The sequence below is a fragment of the Vipera ursinii genome (genome assembly GCF_947247035.1).
Source record: "Vipera ursinii genome assembly, chromosome: 8".
Taxonomy (NCBI): Eukaryota; Metazoa; Chordata; class Lepidosauria; order Squamata; family Viperidae; genus Vipera; species Vipera ursinii.
The window spans coordinates 15,363,359-15,382,196 of NC_139519.1; the positions used below are offsets into that span (position 1 = coordinate 15,363,359).

The 18,838-nt window shown below is 40.5% G+C and overlaps 1 protein-coding gene across 3 annotated transcripts in view; it reads left to right on the forward strand.

Moving 5' to 3' along the window:
- The first annotated feature begins 6,880 nt into the window (after positions 1-6,880).
- OGDH (oxoglutarate dehydrogenase) overlaps positions 6,881-18,838 on the forward strand; it is a 47,816-nt gene continuing 35,858 nt past the window's right edge. For 2 of the 3 annotated variants that reach the window (XM_083368365.1, XM_083368366.1), the window contains exons 1-2: positions 6,882-6,983; positions 12,730-12,981. In XM_083368365.1, coding sequence (XP_083224491.1) covers positions 12,757-12,981 — 225 coding nt within the window. In that variant the 5' untranslated portion in view covers positions 6,882-6,983; positions 12,730-12,756. Of the gene's footprint in view, positions 6,984-12,729; positions 12,982-18,838 lie in introns of all 3 variants that reach the window. The other variant, XR_014493160.1, reaches the window with a different exon arrangement.

Below are 18,838 nucleotides of genomic sequence, written 5' to 3' on the forward strand. Positions count from 1 at the left end.
GAGCAGTGGTAGGCAACCTTGGCTCTTTTATGACTCGTGGACTTCAACTCCCATGCTGGCTCAGGAATTCTGGGAGTTGAAGTCCACGAGTCATAAAAGAGCCAAGGTTGCCCTACCCGTCCTAGAGTCAAGTGAAAGAAAACACCAATTCCATAGTATTCCTGTAACTACTCTGATATTAGAGGGGCTCATTTTATTGATTAGGCTTTGCTGTACCCTGAACTTTTCCTGCTATTGTGAGACTTTATTGCTAAAAATCTGACAACTCATTTTCAAGGAATCTAGCTTCCATGATACAGATCACAACAATTTAGGTTTCTGTATTGTCAAGTCCAAATTCCTATATCTGGTTCAGTCAACATTTAAAGTAATGCCACCCCTAAAAGACTTTCTGAAAAGCAATACCTCAACAACTAGAATCTAAAGTTGATCCTAATCTTCAATTAATCACAAACTACAGGTTAAATAACCTTTATGGCATCCTAATTTATTTATTAAACAAATTATATAAAGATAGGGCAATTTGCCATGGTGTGCTTGTAAACCTTGACTGCTTCCCCAATGGTTATGCTTCAAGTTGTGATGAGTAGAACATCAGTCTTCACACACTGACTATGTCCTTGTGAAATGGCTGTGACACACCAAATAAATTTTATTCATCCACACTCATGTATCATTACAAAAATAACATAAAAGCAATGCTATAAAACCATTAAACAATTACAAATTGATGACTGACTGATTGAGTGAAGTGAATGAATGAATGAATGATAAATCACACAACACCATTTGGAGTTAGCTTCAAACAAAACTCCTCAGTAGAGTAGGCTAGTAATAAAAGGTGAATAACAAAGTTGGAAGGGACCTTGGAGGTCTTCTACTCCAATCCCCTACTCAGCCAGGAAAGCCTATATACCATTTCAGACAAATAGTTGTCCAATCTCTTCTTTAAAACCTCCAGTGTTGGAGCACCCACAACCTTTGGAGGCGAGTTATTCCATTGATTAATTGTTCTCGCTGTCAGGAAATTTCTTCATAGTTCTAGATTGCTTCTCTTCTTGATTATTTACTGTCCATTGCTTCTTGTCCTGCATTCAGGCGCTTTGGAGAATAGGATTTCTTCTTTGTAGGGGCGATAGTAGACTGTGATCCCAATGAACTCTCCCGACCAACCCCTTTCACTGGTAGGAAATAAGTAAAATGATGTAGGAGATGACCAGACTGAACTGGGGGGGGGGTGCTAACGTATCATCAGTCTTCAGTCCCTTCATGCCCACAAGAGATTTAAGTCCAGCCCACCTTGACTCTTAAGTGCTACCAATTTGCTTTGACAGTCAGCAGTTCAGATTCTTGCAGACAGCATTAACTTACAATAAACATACATTCATAGTCCACTGCCTGGGCTCCGGATTTCCCACACTTGACAAATTCATGTTAATAATGACCTTCGCTGTTGTCTTTTTTAGTCAAAGGTCTACTTGCAACTAAGGACAAAACACCAGATATTCTCCAGAAGAGGTTTTTTTTAAAAAAATAAAAATAAAATACTTTTCATTGAAGAGTTTTGTTGTTGTTGTTAGCTGCGAAGTCGTGTCCAACCCATCGCGACCCTATGGACAATGTTCCTCCAGGCCTTCCTGTCCTCTACCATCTTCTGGACTCCATTTAAGCTCATGCCTACTGCTTCAGTGATTCCATCCAGCCACTTCATTCTCTGTCATCCCCTTCTTCTCTTGCCCTCAATCTTTCCCAGCATTAGGCTCTTCTCCAGTGAGTCCTTCCTTCTCATTAGGTGGCCAAAGTATTTGAGTTTTAGCTTCAGGATCTGGCCTTCTAAAGAGCAGTCAGGGTTGATCTCCTCTAGGACTGACCGGTTTGATCGCCTTGCAGTCCAAGGGACTCGCAGGAGTCTTCTCCAGCACCATAGCTCAAAGGCCTCAATTCTTTGGCGCTCAGCCTTTCTTATGGTCCAGCTTTCACTGCCATACATTGCAACTGGGAAGACCATAGAATTGACTATGTGCACTTTTGTTGACAGGGTGATGTCTCTGCTTTTTAGTGTGCTGTCTAGATTATTGAAGAGTTTAATGATACTAAAAGAATATAAACTAAAATCAGAAAGAACGAAAAATAGAAAGCAAATGCAAAGTGCAAAAAAGGAAATAAAAATACAAAAGAAAGGAAATAAAAAAGATCTAAGAAAAAAGAATATCCAAGAAGCGACTCCCAATGTTCTTTGCAGGCAAATATAATTTTTCCCATAATATCGCCCCCTTCTTATCCATTCACAAATCCAAAAATCATTCATGTCTGTCCAAGCACTGGCAGAAAGTTCATAAAGGGTTTTCAGAATTTTATAGAAGTATTTACAGTACTTTAACCTTGGTCAAACAAGTCAACTTTATATTCCGTTCTTTTGGTTCTGACAATCTTGATCTTTTTAAGTCATCAAACTGCTGTTCTGGGATAGAATTTCATGCACTTTTTTCTCTTCGAGTATTCGGAGAAGGGCGGGATATAAATAGAATTAAAATAAATTAAAATAAATATTTCTTCAAGGTTTTAGAAACCATTTGCAAATCCAACATTAAATCCATGCAAGAACCTTCGAACACGTGACCATGTTTTATAATAGTTTGGCTGAAAATCAGCATTTATTTTCAGTTTTGGGCAAAACTGACCGACAGTGAGCTACTGGCCCACTTAACAACTGTGATGGTCACATAACGTCCGTGGCAAAAAATGGTTATGAAATCAGGTTGGTCAATTTATGACTGTCACAAGTTACAAAGGTGATGGGCTAGCATCATTATAGTCATAACCTGAAGTCTATCTTGTAGAGTTTGCCAACCTACCAAGATGGGTTGAGTCTTGGTTTCCAAACAACTTGTCCAACAGACATTCAGATGGTATCAGGTTTTGCAAAACTACCTTAGAACATCCTAAAAAATACGGTTCGAAGAATCTTGCCTTCCCCCTACCCACTGGAAATTTATGGAAAGAAACCATGATAAGGTCCCAGAACCAAGCATACAAGCCATCTTATTTCTGACCCAGGCAGACTTGGGGGTAAGTCAGGAACCATTCTGAAATAAAACTACGAAGCCTAATGCCAAGAAAAACCTCTTGGTTTTCATATTATGAAGAAATAGTCTTCTTAAAACTATTTGGAGGCGGGTGTTGAGTCCTTGTGACTTGTGGTGAACAGATTGTCCTCTGGCTCCCCCTCATGAATCAAGGTGAAAATAAAAGAAAGACATTTACAAGACTGCTTTTATTTTCACTTTGATTCACTCTTTTCAAGAGATTGTAGCAAATACATAAGACTACCAGATGTGGGTTGCAAAACTCAAGTTAGGAAATGTGGCTCTGATGCCATGAACAGGTCACCCAGATTTTTAAGCCCAGATCTGCTGGCCCTACATAAAAGTAAGGCTTTTTTATCATAGTTCCTTTGAATAAATTTTTGTCTAGTCGATATGCTAGCCACAAGCAAGGGAAAAAAATGGAGAAGAGTATCTGTAGTTCAGAGTTGAGCTGTGGGGTCCTTGGTGCTCTTTGAGCTTGCTTGTTTTCTTGCAGGCATTCCATTACCCAACTAGGTAACATGATCAGTGCTAGAAGGGAGTGGGGTTTGTGAGGAGGAGGAGGAGGACTGCGGGGTCCTTGGTGCTCTCCGAGCAAGATTATTTTCTTGTAGAAATTTCAATACCCAAACGAGTAACATCATCTGATGCATCAGTTCTCCTTCAACTGCCTAAAAAAGGCCTCAAGAATTTCCTTACTATATTGGAGCACACCTATTATCACCTGGAGGACTGATGGGAAGTTTATTCAGAGATGTTGACGGCACGGAGTACGTTTAATCTTTTTTCCTTACAGTAAGAGTAGCAATTTAAATATTAATAAATTAACCCCAAATACACGCAATACATATATTTGCATAACCAATCTCTCTTTTAAGAATATCTGTATACACGGGCCATAAATTTTCACGAGCCCTTTCCTCTTCTGGGAAACAAAAGTCAACACCAGCTGCCTGCAATTATTGCAGGTTCGCATCCCACCAGGCTCAAGGTTGACTCAGCCTTCCATCCTTCCGAGGTAGGTAAAATGAGGACCCAGATTGTTGGGGGCAATTAAGCTGACTTTGTAATAATGCCGCTTGGGGTGTGTGTGAAAGCCCTAATAAGCAGGCATATACATAGAATGAAGGCTACTGCTAAGCTTGTAAGCCGCCCTGAGTCTTCGGAGAAGGGCGGGATATAAATGGAATTAAAATTAAAAAAAAAAATAATAAATAAATCGGCGGCCCAGCTATCTCAAAACGCTGAGCAAAGTTCGGCCGCGCTCAGCTCCGCTGAAGACGGAAAAGCGGCTCGCTCCGAGATGGTGGAAGCGGGCCAGCCTACCCTGGCGCGCCGCTTCGGAGCAAACAAGACCGGGCGAGGCCTCGCCCAGGGGCCGGACGGGCGTTTCCTACCCCGAAAACCGGACGAGCCCGCTGGGCAAGGACTTCCCCACGTTGCAATCCCCGCCAACACCACCGCCGCCGCGGGCAAGGCAGGCGAGGAAACGCCGACTCCCGCGAACTGGCCGAAGGGGGCGCTGGCGCTCCGGGTTTCTTCTCCGAAGTCCGCCGAACTTCAGTTTGGCCCGGTTGGTTTCTAGCAGGGGTCTTCAAACTTGGCCCTTTTATGACTTGTGGACTTCAACTCCCAGAATTCCTCAGCCAGGCATGCTGGCTGAGGAATTCTGGGAGTTGAAGTCCACAAGTCATAAAAGGGCCCGGTTTGAAGATCCCTGGTTTGTAGTTTCTGGGGCGTTGCCTGCCCTCGCGAACTGCGGGGCCAGCCCGGTTTGCTTTATCATTCAGCGCGGTGGGGTAAAGCCAGATAGATAATGGCTGGCTGCGTTGCGTCGAATCCAAAGGCTGAACTGAACCGCTTTTTTTTTTGTTTGGCGTTTGCACGAAACAATAAGCCATCATCAAGTCCTCCCCGGCGGGTGTGACATCTCCCCATTATTGCACGCCGCACCACCAACCTCCCCACATCTCCCCCCCCCAAAAAAAATCATAATAACCAAGATTGGAACTACTGAAGCTCCTAGGTTTCTCGATGACCCTATTAAAGGTATGGTGTGAACTCGGGTTAATTCAGTTACCAGGTTAAGTAGAAGCCCCATTTGTTGCATCGTACTGTAAAGACACGCGCTCTGCTGTAATGTACAGTATATCCCGTATTTCAGTCTTTCCCAATCGGATTCCAGAATTCCCATTCGTAGATTGGGGATTGAGATAATTGGATATGCAGCTCCTCTGGATTTGGCAAAAAAAAAACAAAAAACCCATCGTCCACTATAAACCCCTGGATTCATGAGAGCACCCAGTTCCCTTACTCAAACGCCCCCACTTTGGGGAGATCTATATTCTACTTCTGGTTTCAACTCTAGCCATCATGATTCATTTGTCCCTGCGAGAGAAATTAAAGAGACGCACAATAGACGCGAACGTCTCTCCACTTTTCATGGCGATGTTGTACCGGGGAGCCTGCGGGTCGCTAGTGTTTCCCCTGGCCTACCTCGAAGGGACGTTGTTGGGATCATAAAATGCTCGTTGCGTAAGGAAGGGGCGTAAAACCTGGCAGGAATATATTTTCAGAGGAGTAAGCTCACTGACGCGCAGCGGAACTTCCTGGGTAAGTCAACATATACATAGAATGAAGGCTACTGCTAAGCTTGTAAGCTGCCCTGAGTCTTCGGAGAAGGGCAGGATATAAATGGAATTAAAATAAATAAATAAATAAAATAAATAAACATAAACATGCACGCTTTTCCTCTGTAAATTGGAGAAAAGGGTTCGTTCTTTCAAACTGCCTCCGCCTCTAACAGCTGTGGAATTTAGCAAAGCTGCAAACTGCCAGGGCGTGTATTTTCCTCCACGTGATCCGTCGGAAGCAGGTTTCTTCCGTAGAGCTAAACAAAAAAAGCACCTAAAGAGTGAACTTCTTCATTCATTTCCCACATTTTCATTTCGCTCCGTTTTCAAAGTTGCAAAGAAGGGAAAACTTTTTATGGAATGCAGGGAGAAAGCCAGAATGCTTTTGTGCCGATATAAGCAAATCGCTAAAAGAGAGAGAGAGAGAGAGAGAGAAACAGAACACAAAATGTTCTGTAAACATTTTGCATTTTCTGGACGTGATGTTTAATACTTACATTGTGGAATCTAATTCTAACAATACAGGTTCTCACCAATAAGATCTCTCGTCCATATATTGTAGGAGAGCATTGAATAGTTTACCACATCTCTGAGAGAGAAAAAAATCAGGAGTCGCAGGACCTTTCCCGGCTCACCAATTTTATTTAAAAGCATGTTTTCATGACTTGACTTGATGTACAGAAGTGAGCTCGCGAAAGCCGATAACCTCATTAAATTCGACCATAACTTATTGGAATCTCCTCTTGGTATCCCATCCAAGCTTCTAACCGGTTCTGATTTCCCTTTTGTGAAAACCTTCCAGTTGATCTCAGCTCCGGGTGCCTTCACGGAGACGCCCTTTAACATTTCTCAGCCACAGCGCAGCCGTCGAGAACTTTCTTCTGACTTCCGGCCGAGCCTCTCATGCCGGGATCTCCCGGTGGTCTCCCTTCCGAGCCCCTTCTCCTCCCTTTGCAGCAGAGGTCTTCAAACTCGGCCCTTTTATGACTCGTGGACTTCAACTCCCAGAATTCCTCAGCAAGCATGCCTGGCTGAGGAATTCTGGGAGTTGAAGTCCACGAGTCATAAAAGGGCCGAGTTTGAAGACCCCTGCTTTGCAGGATTAGGCGAGCAGGCCCCTCCCTCCGTCTCTCCCTTTCTAACTCTAGGGCCGGCCGGCGTGCGTGCGTGATGACGTAGCGAGCGGCAGAGGCGGGGCCAGTTGTTGGCGCTGTCAAGCCGAGCGCGCGGGGGGCGGCGGAAAAGACCGAAGAGGCGCTGGCAGGTAACGGGCCGTGTGGGGGGGGGGGGAGAGCGCGGCGGCGGCGCTGGGGGCTGAGGCGCTAAGCGGGGGCCCCAAAAGCCACGGGCGAGGAGGAACTATCGGGGTGTCGACGGCCGACGCCCGCCCTTCCCGGAGGCCGGGACGGTCGTCCAGGCCGGAGAGTCCTTGAAGCGACGCCCGCTCGGGATGGAACGGCGGATGGGTGGGCGAGCGGGCAGTCAGTCAGACCCCGCGCGCCTTCTCGACTTACCTGCGCATGCGCTGCTCCGCTCCGCCATCCTGCCCCCCCCCCCCACGCCTTCCATTTGGGAGCATTGCCGGCCGGCTGGCTGACTCAAGTTGGCTTCTTCCGCCTTTGCCAGCACCGGGCCGGTCTCCTTTCCTCGGAGAAGCCTGTCGGGTGGGCCATTTTCTGGGCGGAGGAGTCGCTTAGGAACCATATGGAGCGCGAAGGGAGCCGAGAAGGCCCCCCCTTGGCCGGTTCCCCTTCTTATGAATGGAAGTGGGGGAAAGGAAGCGGCCAAGCGCTAGTCATTAGACCTGTTTGAAGTCCCAGATTGATGAAACAGCAACGCTGACAGTGACTTTTAGTAGAGAGAGAAAAAACTTACTACACACTGTGGCAAAGATCTGTCAGGGACTTTGGATAGAAAAAAGCTTTCTTCTACACACTTAGTTGTTCTTGTGTGGGCTGCAAAATGTGCGGCAAAGACTTTTCAAAACGGTGTTTCTCCAACTGGGCAACTTTTTAAAGAGGGGTGTAGACTTCAATTCCCACAATCCCCCAGCTTTAACTGTCTGGGCCAGCGGGTAGGCAACCTCGGCTCTTTTATGACTCATGGACTTCAAGTCCCAGAATTCCTGAGCCAGCTTGGCTGGCTCAGGAATTCTGGGAGTTGAAGTCCATGAGTCATAAAAGAGCCGAGGTTGCCTACCCCTGGTTGCCAGGTTTGAGAAACACTTGAGCTACAGGAAACTCTTGTTTAACGCTTTTCTGCCTTATTGGCAGTATAAATCTGGGTAGTCCTATGCACATTTAAGCACAAACCGTGTGAGCCATGTTTGTGGTTAGTCTAGTCCTTGATATGAACTGCTATGGATTGTCAGTCTTGGCCTTTGGCTTAGGATGTTGTGCGGATCCAGTAAGTTGTGATTTACTCAATAAATTGTGTCTAGGTGAATCCAAAGATAAATCAAACCCACATATCAAAAGCCTATTGGGTTGGGATAAGTCTGAAATATTGTAAAATAAACTATTTGACCTTCTCCTAAAGACACTGGATACATGGCTCTCTCCCTCTTTCTACTTATTTTTAATGCTCATATTTACTATACAAGTGAAGGGAGAAAAGTTCCAGTAAGATTAAAGCATATAAAATTAAGACATTTGGGACACAGTAGCAATGAAATACTATAAATAGTTATTTTTTTTTAAAAAAAAATAAGTTTTGCTTGCCACCTAAGAACCAGTAAAGTTGGCAGTACATTTAACTTCCTGTGAAGCATATTCTATAGTGAGTGACATCATATGCAGGGAGAGAATCTTTTCTCTTTAACTAATTTCAATTTTCAAGAGCTTTTTAAAAGAGAAAGCATCCGCCAACATATTTTAGGCAAAAAAATTAGAGGAGATGCCCTATACATGTTTGGATCTCAAACTTTTAAATGAACAGCATGTTGACAGGTTAGCAAGAATCGGTGAATTCTTTAAACAAAATAAGTTCTTTAGAAACTGGCCAAATGTTACTAAAAACTACCAAATTTACATATATATAAGAGAATCACTTTGGTGTAATGGTAAAGGCACCAGACCAGAAAGGGAAATTGTGAGTGACCTTAGGCCAGCCATTTTCTTTTAGTTCTAGGAAAGCAATGGTAAACCTCTTCTGAAAATCCTTGCCAAGAAAACTGCAGGGATTTATTCAATCCAATCCAGTCACCAGGTGTCAACATTGACTCGAAGGCACATCACATGACTATAAATTGAGTCTCCTCCATTCATGTTGGAACTTAAACATTGTACCATATAGTATTTATCATCTTGTGCATAACACATTGTGTTAAATTAAATTTAGGTTGATGGAGCCTGTACTTCAGCCTCCTGTGGGAATTTAGCCATTCTCTTTGCCAGTTGTGTGAAAGATAGCAATTGTGTTTCATAAAGATAATTTTACAGTGTTTCATGAATTCAGCCAAAGTGTCTAAGGGCCCCTAGAACACAAGAAATGAGGTAAGGAAAATGTATTATTTTGCTTGCTGAGCCAATAGTGGATATAGGTTTTAGGAACTTAGGCACTTACTATTTAGTACGTGTTGCAGGAGGAAGACAGACAGAGGTAACCACTGGACATTTGGTTCAATTTCAAGAGGGAGAAATGACAGAAATAGCCAGGGTGGTTACTATACCTCATGGAAAAACAAAGCTAACTCCATATATTCTTCTCCAAGGTGACTGTGTTCATTTGATTCGCCCTCCCTTGTGTAGTTACAAGGAAGGAAATCTCAATTGAGATTTTCTCTCACTTAAAATATAAGTCTGTGTACAGTAAATTGTAAGCGCCTGTTGTTTCTGGGTATAAGGTCCTAGTTATTAAACCTTCATAAATTCTTATCAGGCTGGATGAAGTCTTGTAAATTGTGTTTCATGTTTTATATTGAGAGCTACTTTAAAAAGTTGCTCCTTCTCTTGTCCTTGTGTTGTTCGGGCAATTGCTTTACACAGTAATACTGTAGTAAAGAACCTTGCAGTGCCCTTTTAAGAAAACTTTTTTTGTGTAGTTTTTTTAAAACAAAAAGTCTTATGTAAATTGTAATGTATGCTTTGTGTTGAGGTAGTTTTTCCAAGTCTCAGCATTCTTCCTTTTGTGTATACCTGGCAAATACATGATGGTCTACCATTAAGCCAGATCATTTTGTTAGTAAAGTAATTCAGATTACTCAGGTAAAATGAATGTATCCTATTCATTTTATCAATTGAATATAATGAGATATTGAATAGCACTGTCTTAGAGGCAGTATGCTGTCTTTTTAACTCTATTTATGATATTTAAACCAGGGCAAAATGAATGTTGGTGTTTGTGTACTATAACTAAGTAGATATCTTTGAAACAAGAGGCTTAAGGAAGTATTGTTTGTGTCTTCAAAACACATTTTAATACTAAAAAGTCATACTACTATTGTATAAAGTGTATTAAAAGTATCTTAGGATTCTCTGTAGTATATAATATCAACAGAAAGGGGTAATTCCCATTCAGCCACAAACATTCTGAATGGGAAGGAAGTCAGCAGAATGTTCCCTTTCTTTATTAAGTGATCTTGAAAAGGGGTCACCTTGCAATTATCAGCTGAGTTAGTGGAGTGAGAGCTTGTTTCCTGCACCTAGATTTCTATCACATGTGTAAGAGAAACATTGTCTTCAAGAGTATATTATTGTGCATCTATTAAAGACCTCCATCTCAATTGGTTTCAGCTACCTAAACTGTGTTTGTATATGTTTCCTCCAGGAAATTAGAAAGATTCATCTTCTCCAGATGAAGAAGCAAAATAGTGGTATCAGGATAAAGCAAATGCAAATGTAGCAGTCGTGTTTCATATTAATTGTATCCATTCAGATAAATTAGCCTCTCATTAATGGATGATGGCAGGGTAAATTAATTTGACAATTTAATTTGCCAAGGAACTCCTTTTTCTTTTTTGAAATACTGCTTTAAATAAAGGCTTCCATTTTCTAATTTCCAGAACAATCATGCTTGTTTTTTGTTGCAAAACCAACAAAATTAGGCTTCCATGTGATTGCTGAAAATAGGCATATGATTCTAAACCATGATAATTATGAGCCTGGAACAATACTTTACCTACTAAGAAGTAAGAAGATTGGGAAGCAACTTTTATTTGTTTGGATTTATCAATGGGCACCAAGGAAATTAAATATTTTAAATAAACATAAAACCAGCATCTGAAAGGAGACTAAAGCGTTGCACCATTCTGTAGTTTAATAATTTTAATAGTAGCCTTGATTAGTTTAATATTTGTGAGACACTTAACAATTGAGTTAAGTAGATGCTTAAGAAATGAATAGATTCTAAAATAACTGATTTAGCTAAAGCAATAAGTTTCAAAGAATCAAAAAAATTTTTTATAATGAACTTCATTTTAAACTTTTCAAAGTTAAGTTAAAATCTATCAAACTATGAACTACTTTAAGCCTAATAAATACTATACATATAGTAACTAGAAACAAGTAATATTTTTGGTAGTTGTATATTTATTAGTGGTGACCAGAGTTTGGAATTCAGTTTCAAAATGTGTTCTTTGGAGAATGCAGGAGCACAAACATAATACCTGTCTGTAACTCTTTAAAATAGTTGCAACTTTTCCCAGCATAGTGTACGGACTTCAAAACTGTTCAGATGTTTTAAATATTTTTAAACAGGTACTATGTTCATAGTCCCAAATGCTCTGAGGCATCATTTTTTTTAATTGAATCCACATAACTGAAATCAGGATGTTGTGATTACTGACCCTCCCTTCTAGCATAATCAGTAGAAAGGTGAGTGCATAATATAATATATAATAACTGATATTTCCTCTGATGAAATGGACTGTGAGGCGTTAAAATATAGGCAATAATAAACTGAGTTATCCTTTAAGTCAGGGGTTTCCAACCCCCAGTTCGTGGACCAGCACCGGTCTGCAGCATGCCAGAAACCAGTCCATGCAAACAAGCAAAGCCCCATCCACAGGATGCAGGAAACACACAAAACCACGTGTCTTCTGGTCCACGGAAAAAAACTCTCTCCACGGAACCGGTCCCTGGTGCCCAAAAGGTTGGGGGCCGCTGCTTTAAGGAATCCTAAGACTGTTATTATTTTCGATGAAGAACTGACAACACTATTACTCTCTTGGACATTGTTTCATGTTGGAATTCTTCAAACTGCCTTGTATTGTGTGACTTATAAACAGCTATCTCTTACTAATAATTTATTTTGAGGCCCAGTACAAAGGAATTCTTAAGAAAATCATTTTAAACCTAATTGCAAGCAGCTGCTTTTCAGAATAATGCACTAGAGACAATTCAGGTGTTCAAATTGTCACATTCTTTTGACTTTGTGCAAAAAACTATGTATGAAGGGAAAGTTAGCACCGAAACAGTTATTATTTATTTAGCATATGGCAGCATTGAAACAGTGAGTGGATTCATAAGAGAGTTCACGGGGAAAACCTGGGCGAGTGTGAATAGACGGTAGACAGAGACTGCTATCTGTGGAAAATATTGTTCAGTTCTGCAAGTGGAAGCTTTTGGGATAAGAGCTTGCATCATCAGCTAAATTATAGGATAGATGGAAAGTAGTAGTGCCAGTAAGAGTAGACAGCACAAGCTATATAATTCACTACCTAATATTTTTCAGTTCTTTGGTTTCTAGATCTGTAAGGGAAACAGCATGAACTGTTTCTTAGCTGGATCCACCATATCTCTTTTATTCTCGGTGTGAATAGTGAAAGACTCTAAATATAAATTGCCGTATTCTGTGTTGACTTCAGTGCACTTAACTGTTTGCTATTCTGTATTTTAAATATGTATATAATGCCCATTAGGGTGATATACAAAAAGTATTCATTAAATCTGTTGCATCTACTATATTATGAGAGTTCTGTAACTAATAATGAACTCATAGTGAAGCTTGATTAATAGTCTTATGTACTTTTGTTTTAATCGCTGACTCACTTTTTATTTTTCTCCCGACAGGAACCTGTCTGTTGCTGCAGGACAAAAATGTTTCACTTAAGGACTTGTGCTAGTAAACTAAGGCCATTGACTGCCTCACAGACTGTTAAGACAGTATCTCAAAACAAACCAGCAGCAGCACCAAGGACGTTTCAACCGATCAGGTGCTACAGTGCACCTGTTGCTGCTGAGCCATTTTTGAGTGGGACTAGTTCAAATTATGTGGAGGAAATGTACTATGCTTGGTTGGAAAATCCAAAAAGTGTACATAAGGTAAGGAGTAGCCTCCCTTGAATAAAACTGCACTTTGGTACTCACGGTTGTAAGATTAAACATTTTCAGGTAAGTACAGTTGGTCATGGCAGAAACTCCATTTGAAGATGATGCTGGAACCTTTGAATTCATTCCAGTTCTACAGAAACCTGGTCAATGCAGCACAACACCAATGAAAAAGGCAACATTGGAACAAATTTGAGAAGTCTGTGATCATCTTCCCCTAAAAAATCGGTCTCCTGATTTCGTCAAGGATACAAAAAAAGAGCTATTTCTCTTGATTATTATCTGAGGAATCACAAAGCATCTGTGGATTTTTTCTTCTGAAGTAATAGAGATGGATCACGGATTGGAGAAAAGCATTCGTACTGTTTATATGTTTATATTCTGAACTGTTTGTATTGTTGTGTAATGGCTCTATACTGTTTTATTATTTCAAGAACGAGTGCAAGGTGCAGTTTGCAAGGGCCAAGATTGTTTTGTTTGTGCTAACATTATTTCTATATGTCACGACATACCAGAGGATAAAACTGTATGTGATGAGATGCATAACTGGTCCTATTTTTCTATTGCACTGTTTGCAAACTCTATAATAGAGGACTCATTAGTACTGGTTACTGCTTTGAGGAAGAAATCTTTTGAATTGGACTGCAAAATGTGGCCATTAGAAAGAATTGGGCTGGAACAGGACATGAAGTCCATAATGCTCAATTGGATTTAATTGATGATCATTACATATTTGAACTTTGAGTTTCTGTTCACAGCTCAAGGTAGTTGCGACACCAATACGTTTTCTAAAGTTTTCTTAGAGAAAGTAGTCCCTTCCTGATGAGATAAGACTAAATAAAAACCTGGAGACTTGTTTGAAGGTCAAAGATTTATGGCATAGTAATTAGGTCTGCTGACCTATTGTAAAACTGGCTAATTCAGGATGTAGTTTCCAAGGTAGTGACAAAGCAAAAAGGAAATATAGAATAAGTTCATGTTAGAGATAGTTCAAGGTTAAGCACTGCAATAACTTTTGCTCTGAAGCATGTAGACAATTTAAAACAAATGTAGAACTCAGACACTCAGTTGACTAATGACATTGACTGATATTTGGCCTGTTGAAATGTTTTTTTACACTGATCCAACTGCCACTGAAAAATGAAGAATCATAAAACAATACTGCTATTTATTAGGCTGGCAGAATTTGTACTGCCTTTTTTCAGAATAAATACCATTTATAAGCCCATAAAATGCTCTAGAAATTAAGGTGCCTCTATTTGGTAGCGAAATATTCTGAAAGTACAACTTGGATTCTCTCTCTGCTTTTTGGAATCTCCTATTTAAATATAAAAGTGCAGGTCCAAATGTCATTCTCTTTTGGACTCTTTATTTTCTCTACAGTGAGAAATTCTTTAAAAATTGAGTTGTTTGCAAATAAAATCTGATATATGCATTTCTATGCTACCTATATCATAGTTTCTAGATTACTTAAAATCATAAAATCAAACCAGTATTAAAAACAGCCACTTTACGAGGGTACCCACTCAACTAACTAGGGTTCTTCTAAACCAGGGGTAGGCAACCTTGGCTCTTTTATGACTCGTGGACTTCAACTCCCAGAATTCCTGAGCCAGCATGGGGGAACTATGGCCCCTTCATGACTTGTGGACTTCAACTCCCAGAATTCCTCAGCCAGAATGGTTCTTTGGTCTGAAGTGGTATGGAAACCTCTCCCTTTTCCCTCAGCATGGCGGGCTCAGGAATTCTGGGAGTTGAAGTCCACGAGTCATAAAAGAGCCAAGGTTGCCTACCCCTGTCCTAACCAAAGAGCAGAGCAACCCCCTCCCCACATTTGGGAAACCTATTGCCATCAAAACATTGCTGAATATGATTGATTCAGTACTGCCTCAAGAACATGATCAATAGTGAGGAATGCAAAAACCAAATTCTATAATTCCATTCTGAATGTTCCCTCTCACTTTTTTCAGTAATTAAACTCAATTTTCTCTATAATTTCCTTTGAATATTTCATCCAATATCTCTTTTGCAATAAAAGACTTTCTGTATTTTGCCCTTTCCCATCCTCTTGTTATTCCTTTGAAAACATTTCCACCTACTTCCTTTCCAGGCTATACATAATACATTCCTTGTTCAGTGTTATATTTGAATATTCATTTTGTTCAGTTTAGTATTCCTTTTATATCTCCACATTGCTGTAATTATTCTTCCTGTTTGATTTTTTTTCTTTTTAACTTTTTAGGTCTTCTGCATTTTTACATTTACATTTATTACAGTCCCTAAAATTATTAGTGGAAAATATTGTCTCTTCCTGTCAAGCACCACTGGGTAGACCAGACCAGGATTCAATTCCACAAGCAGGCTAAAGCTATTTTTATTGAGATTGGCTGTAATAAAAGAATCTTGCAAAGAATCTTGATTATTCTGTTCCACCTCATCCTTTTAGTTCAACAAATTGAGGAGACCTCTGCCTAAGCTGCTTCCAAATGCTATCTTGTTCTGAACTTTAAAACTTCTTCAGCCCCTCTCTAGGAAAGGAGATGGACGTTTGTTCCCGGGAAAGACCTTTAACCCATGGCAGAATCCCAATCGACTGTTGCAATTGATAGAACCAAGTCTAACAAAGGGATTGTAATATTTCAGACTTGGATAGGCAGAGGGTGACACGTTGCTTTCACTGTCCTTTTCCTTTGCATAAGATGCTGCTTACCTCATTCAGGGCATGCAATGTTCCTCTTCAGATCTTCTACAGGATCTCCAGATCAAATGAAATGCCAGTCTATTGTTTGTTTTTTTCACTCACAAAAGTTCTTCCGGCTCTCAAGATAGCTTGGGCAGTTTTCATTACCATCTAAGTGATTTAATACAGGCTCGGCCCATTCTGGGTCACCTAACTGAAAACCCTCGGTTTCTTTGCAACACTTAGCAGATGCTTTGTTTCCTGTCCTTAAAAAAAATGGGGTAAAATGAAGACTAGAATGGCAGAGGACTTTCAACAAATCTTAGAGTAGGAGAGAGTTGCTCTGATTGTTTTTGTTTACATGTGAATATTTGGGTCCTCAGCAAAAAGATTTGCTGAATATGGGGGGCAGGGGGTGGGGTTTGCCTTGCCCCAGTCCAGCACGTCTCTGTTTTCGAGGTAGAGGCTAGGTATTCTAATCTCAGAAACATTGTAGAGATCAAGGGGAGGATGGTGGTTGAGGAAATAAGACCTACTTTATCATTGAAAGGGAACTAACTTCCCTACTGTCCTTTTGATCTTTGAATTGAACTGTGTGATTGCACCCTAACCCTAAAGTAAAAGAAGAATGTAACGTCTACATGGGGAGGAATCATGTAACCTGACTACTGGCTTAACTAATCGTTCCTTTGCTAAAATGTCATCCAATGCTAATTCCTGAAAGTGCTTTATACCTGGTGTTCCACAGATTGCTGGAGTTTATCCTCGTTGAATATTATAGGAGGAAGCAAAAACTAGCTTGACCAGGGAAATGACTTAGTATTCCTAAAGATTTTTGTAATTCAGCTGCACCTGTGGGTTTTTTGTAGGTTTAATTTGTTTCAGAACGCAAGGAAATGTCTATAGAGGCCATATATTAATCTCTGTTCATTTTCTATTCATAGTTGCACTATGTTGCTACCCTCCACAGAATGAGAATGGAGGTAACCGGGATGGTGCTGTTGATCAAATGCAAAAGATAATCTTTTGTGTTGGACTAAGGCAGTCACAAGCTTAACAATAAAATCTTGTGTAGTTTTAATAGCTTGAGAATGTATGTCAGCATAATGATCACGTAATAGTTGTCTGAACTATGAATTATATGTTATATTATAGGTCAGGGGTGTCAAAATCAATTTCATTGAGGGCCGCATCAGCATTGCGGTTGCCCTCGGGGCTGGGTGGGTGTGGCCTGGGTGGGCGTGGCCTGCTGGGTGGGCGTGGCTAAAGTGTGTATGGCCTACGGGGTGGGCGTGGCCAGCTCTACATCGTTCGCATCAAGGGTGCCTATGGGGGCCTGGGCAGGAGTGGGACAGATCTGAGGGTCTCTGGCAGAAGGAGGGTCTCTGGGCCAGGGCCAAGGCAGCGGGGGCCGTTCCCTCACTGTTTCCAAGGTGGCTTTGCGGGCCGCATGAAACCACTTCATGGGCCGGATCTGGCCCCCGGGCCTTGTGTTTGACATGTCTGTTGTAGGTCTTGTGTTGCTTTCATTTCCTCTGCTTTATTAATATGCACAATATCTGAGATTACACGTGTAGCATTTAGAATCAGAACTATTCCTACAATCACCTCATTTAACAATCTAGAACTGCTTCAGTTATTGAAGAGAAATAAAGAATTGAGTATGTTCCTTTGTAGAAAAAAAATACATCTGTGCTTGCAGCTTAGACATTTTTTCCTCAAGTGTTTCATAAGCAAGTTAATTTTCCCTTATATTTTGAATACCTAATAGCAGCATCAGGTTATTCAAGGCTCAGGAAAAGGTGTTGTTTTTTTTAATCTGTGATGCTGAACATTATGCATTTCATTGTGCCGTATCTTGCATTATTTTAGGTGCCAACAGTTGAAGTGCTTACATGTTTGGAATTTAAACATGGTTTATAGTAGCTGAGTATTAATTAAAAAATAATATAGTTAAGCATTTTGTGTGCTTCTCTCCTTTGCCCTGTTTATTGCTACGGGTCTAATAGTAGAAAATACTCTATTAAGTGTATTGTAAGAATAATTATAAGCTTTCATATTGCTGCATCTTCTCTGTTTCCTAAAGCTTTTCTTTTAAATAAAATTGTTAAATGAAATATTGGTGAAATAGAAACCATGTTGGAGAGGCTATGAAGAAATAGTGTTCTTTGTCCTAGCCAATGTTTCTCATTGTATGTTGTCACATTTTATGATGACCAGTTGAGTAATTTATTGCAATAGAGGTCAAAGTTTTATATCAGGACTTGTGAATCCTCTGTTTGATCCTTGACTGCTTTCCTATCTGGCAAAGCAATATAAGATTATAACCTTATCAAAACAACTAGCACTGAGAGCTGTTTTGTCTGGGGTTTTGAAAAGAGAATTCTTTTATGCATGACAAAGCATGGGCTAATTATTTATTAGGTTTCCTTTAATCCCACGTTATAATTTTCATAAAGTTGGCAAGCATACCTAATACTCCTCCCTCCTGTTTTCCCCACAACAAAAATGCTGGGAGGTGAATTGGGCTGAGGGAGCTTGACTGGTCCAAAGTGACCCTCTCAGCTTTCTTGCCTAAGGCGGAACTAGAACTCACAGTCTCCTGGTTTTTAGCCCGAAACCTTAACCACTATACCAAACTGATAGTCAAGAAATGTGTCCGTTGGATCCAAAGCTATGCAGCTCTTTGGAAATGATTTGGAAGAGAACTTTGATCCCAAGAAAAGGTGTAGTTGCTTTAAACCAGCGCTTCCCAAAAACCCGGGTAAAAATTGGGTAGAAGCGGTTTTACCCAAAAGAATTCCTTTGAGTAAAAACAGACAAACCCATTAGTGGTTTAGCAGAGTAGATGATCCATGCTTAGGTCAAACAGTCAGCACAATTTTAATTTTTTTTAAGACTATTTGGAGTTCTTCTGGTTAACATGTCCCAACGTATATATCCTGTGGTATCTGGGGAGACCACAAGGCAATTATTGCCATTTTCAAGCACCTACTTGCATAAAATAGGGCTTCCCACTCTTCCCTTCTTCATAAAGATCATAAAATGAAACTGTTTGCTGAATCTGAAAATGTTTATTAGTAATGAAAGAAAAGTTCAGAAGCGCTTCTTTAGAAAGTTGCAGATTGTTGCCATCTTTGTGTTGTTTGTGAATCAAATCTGAAGCATTCA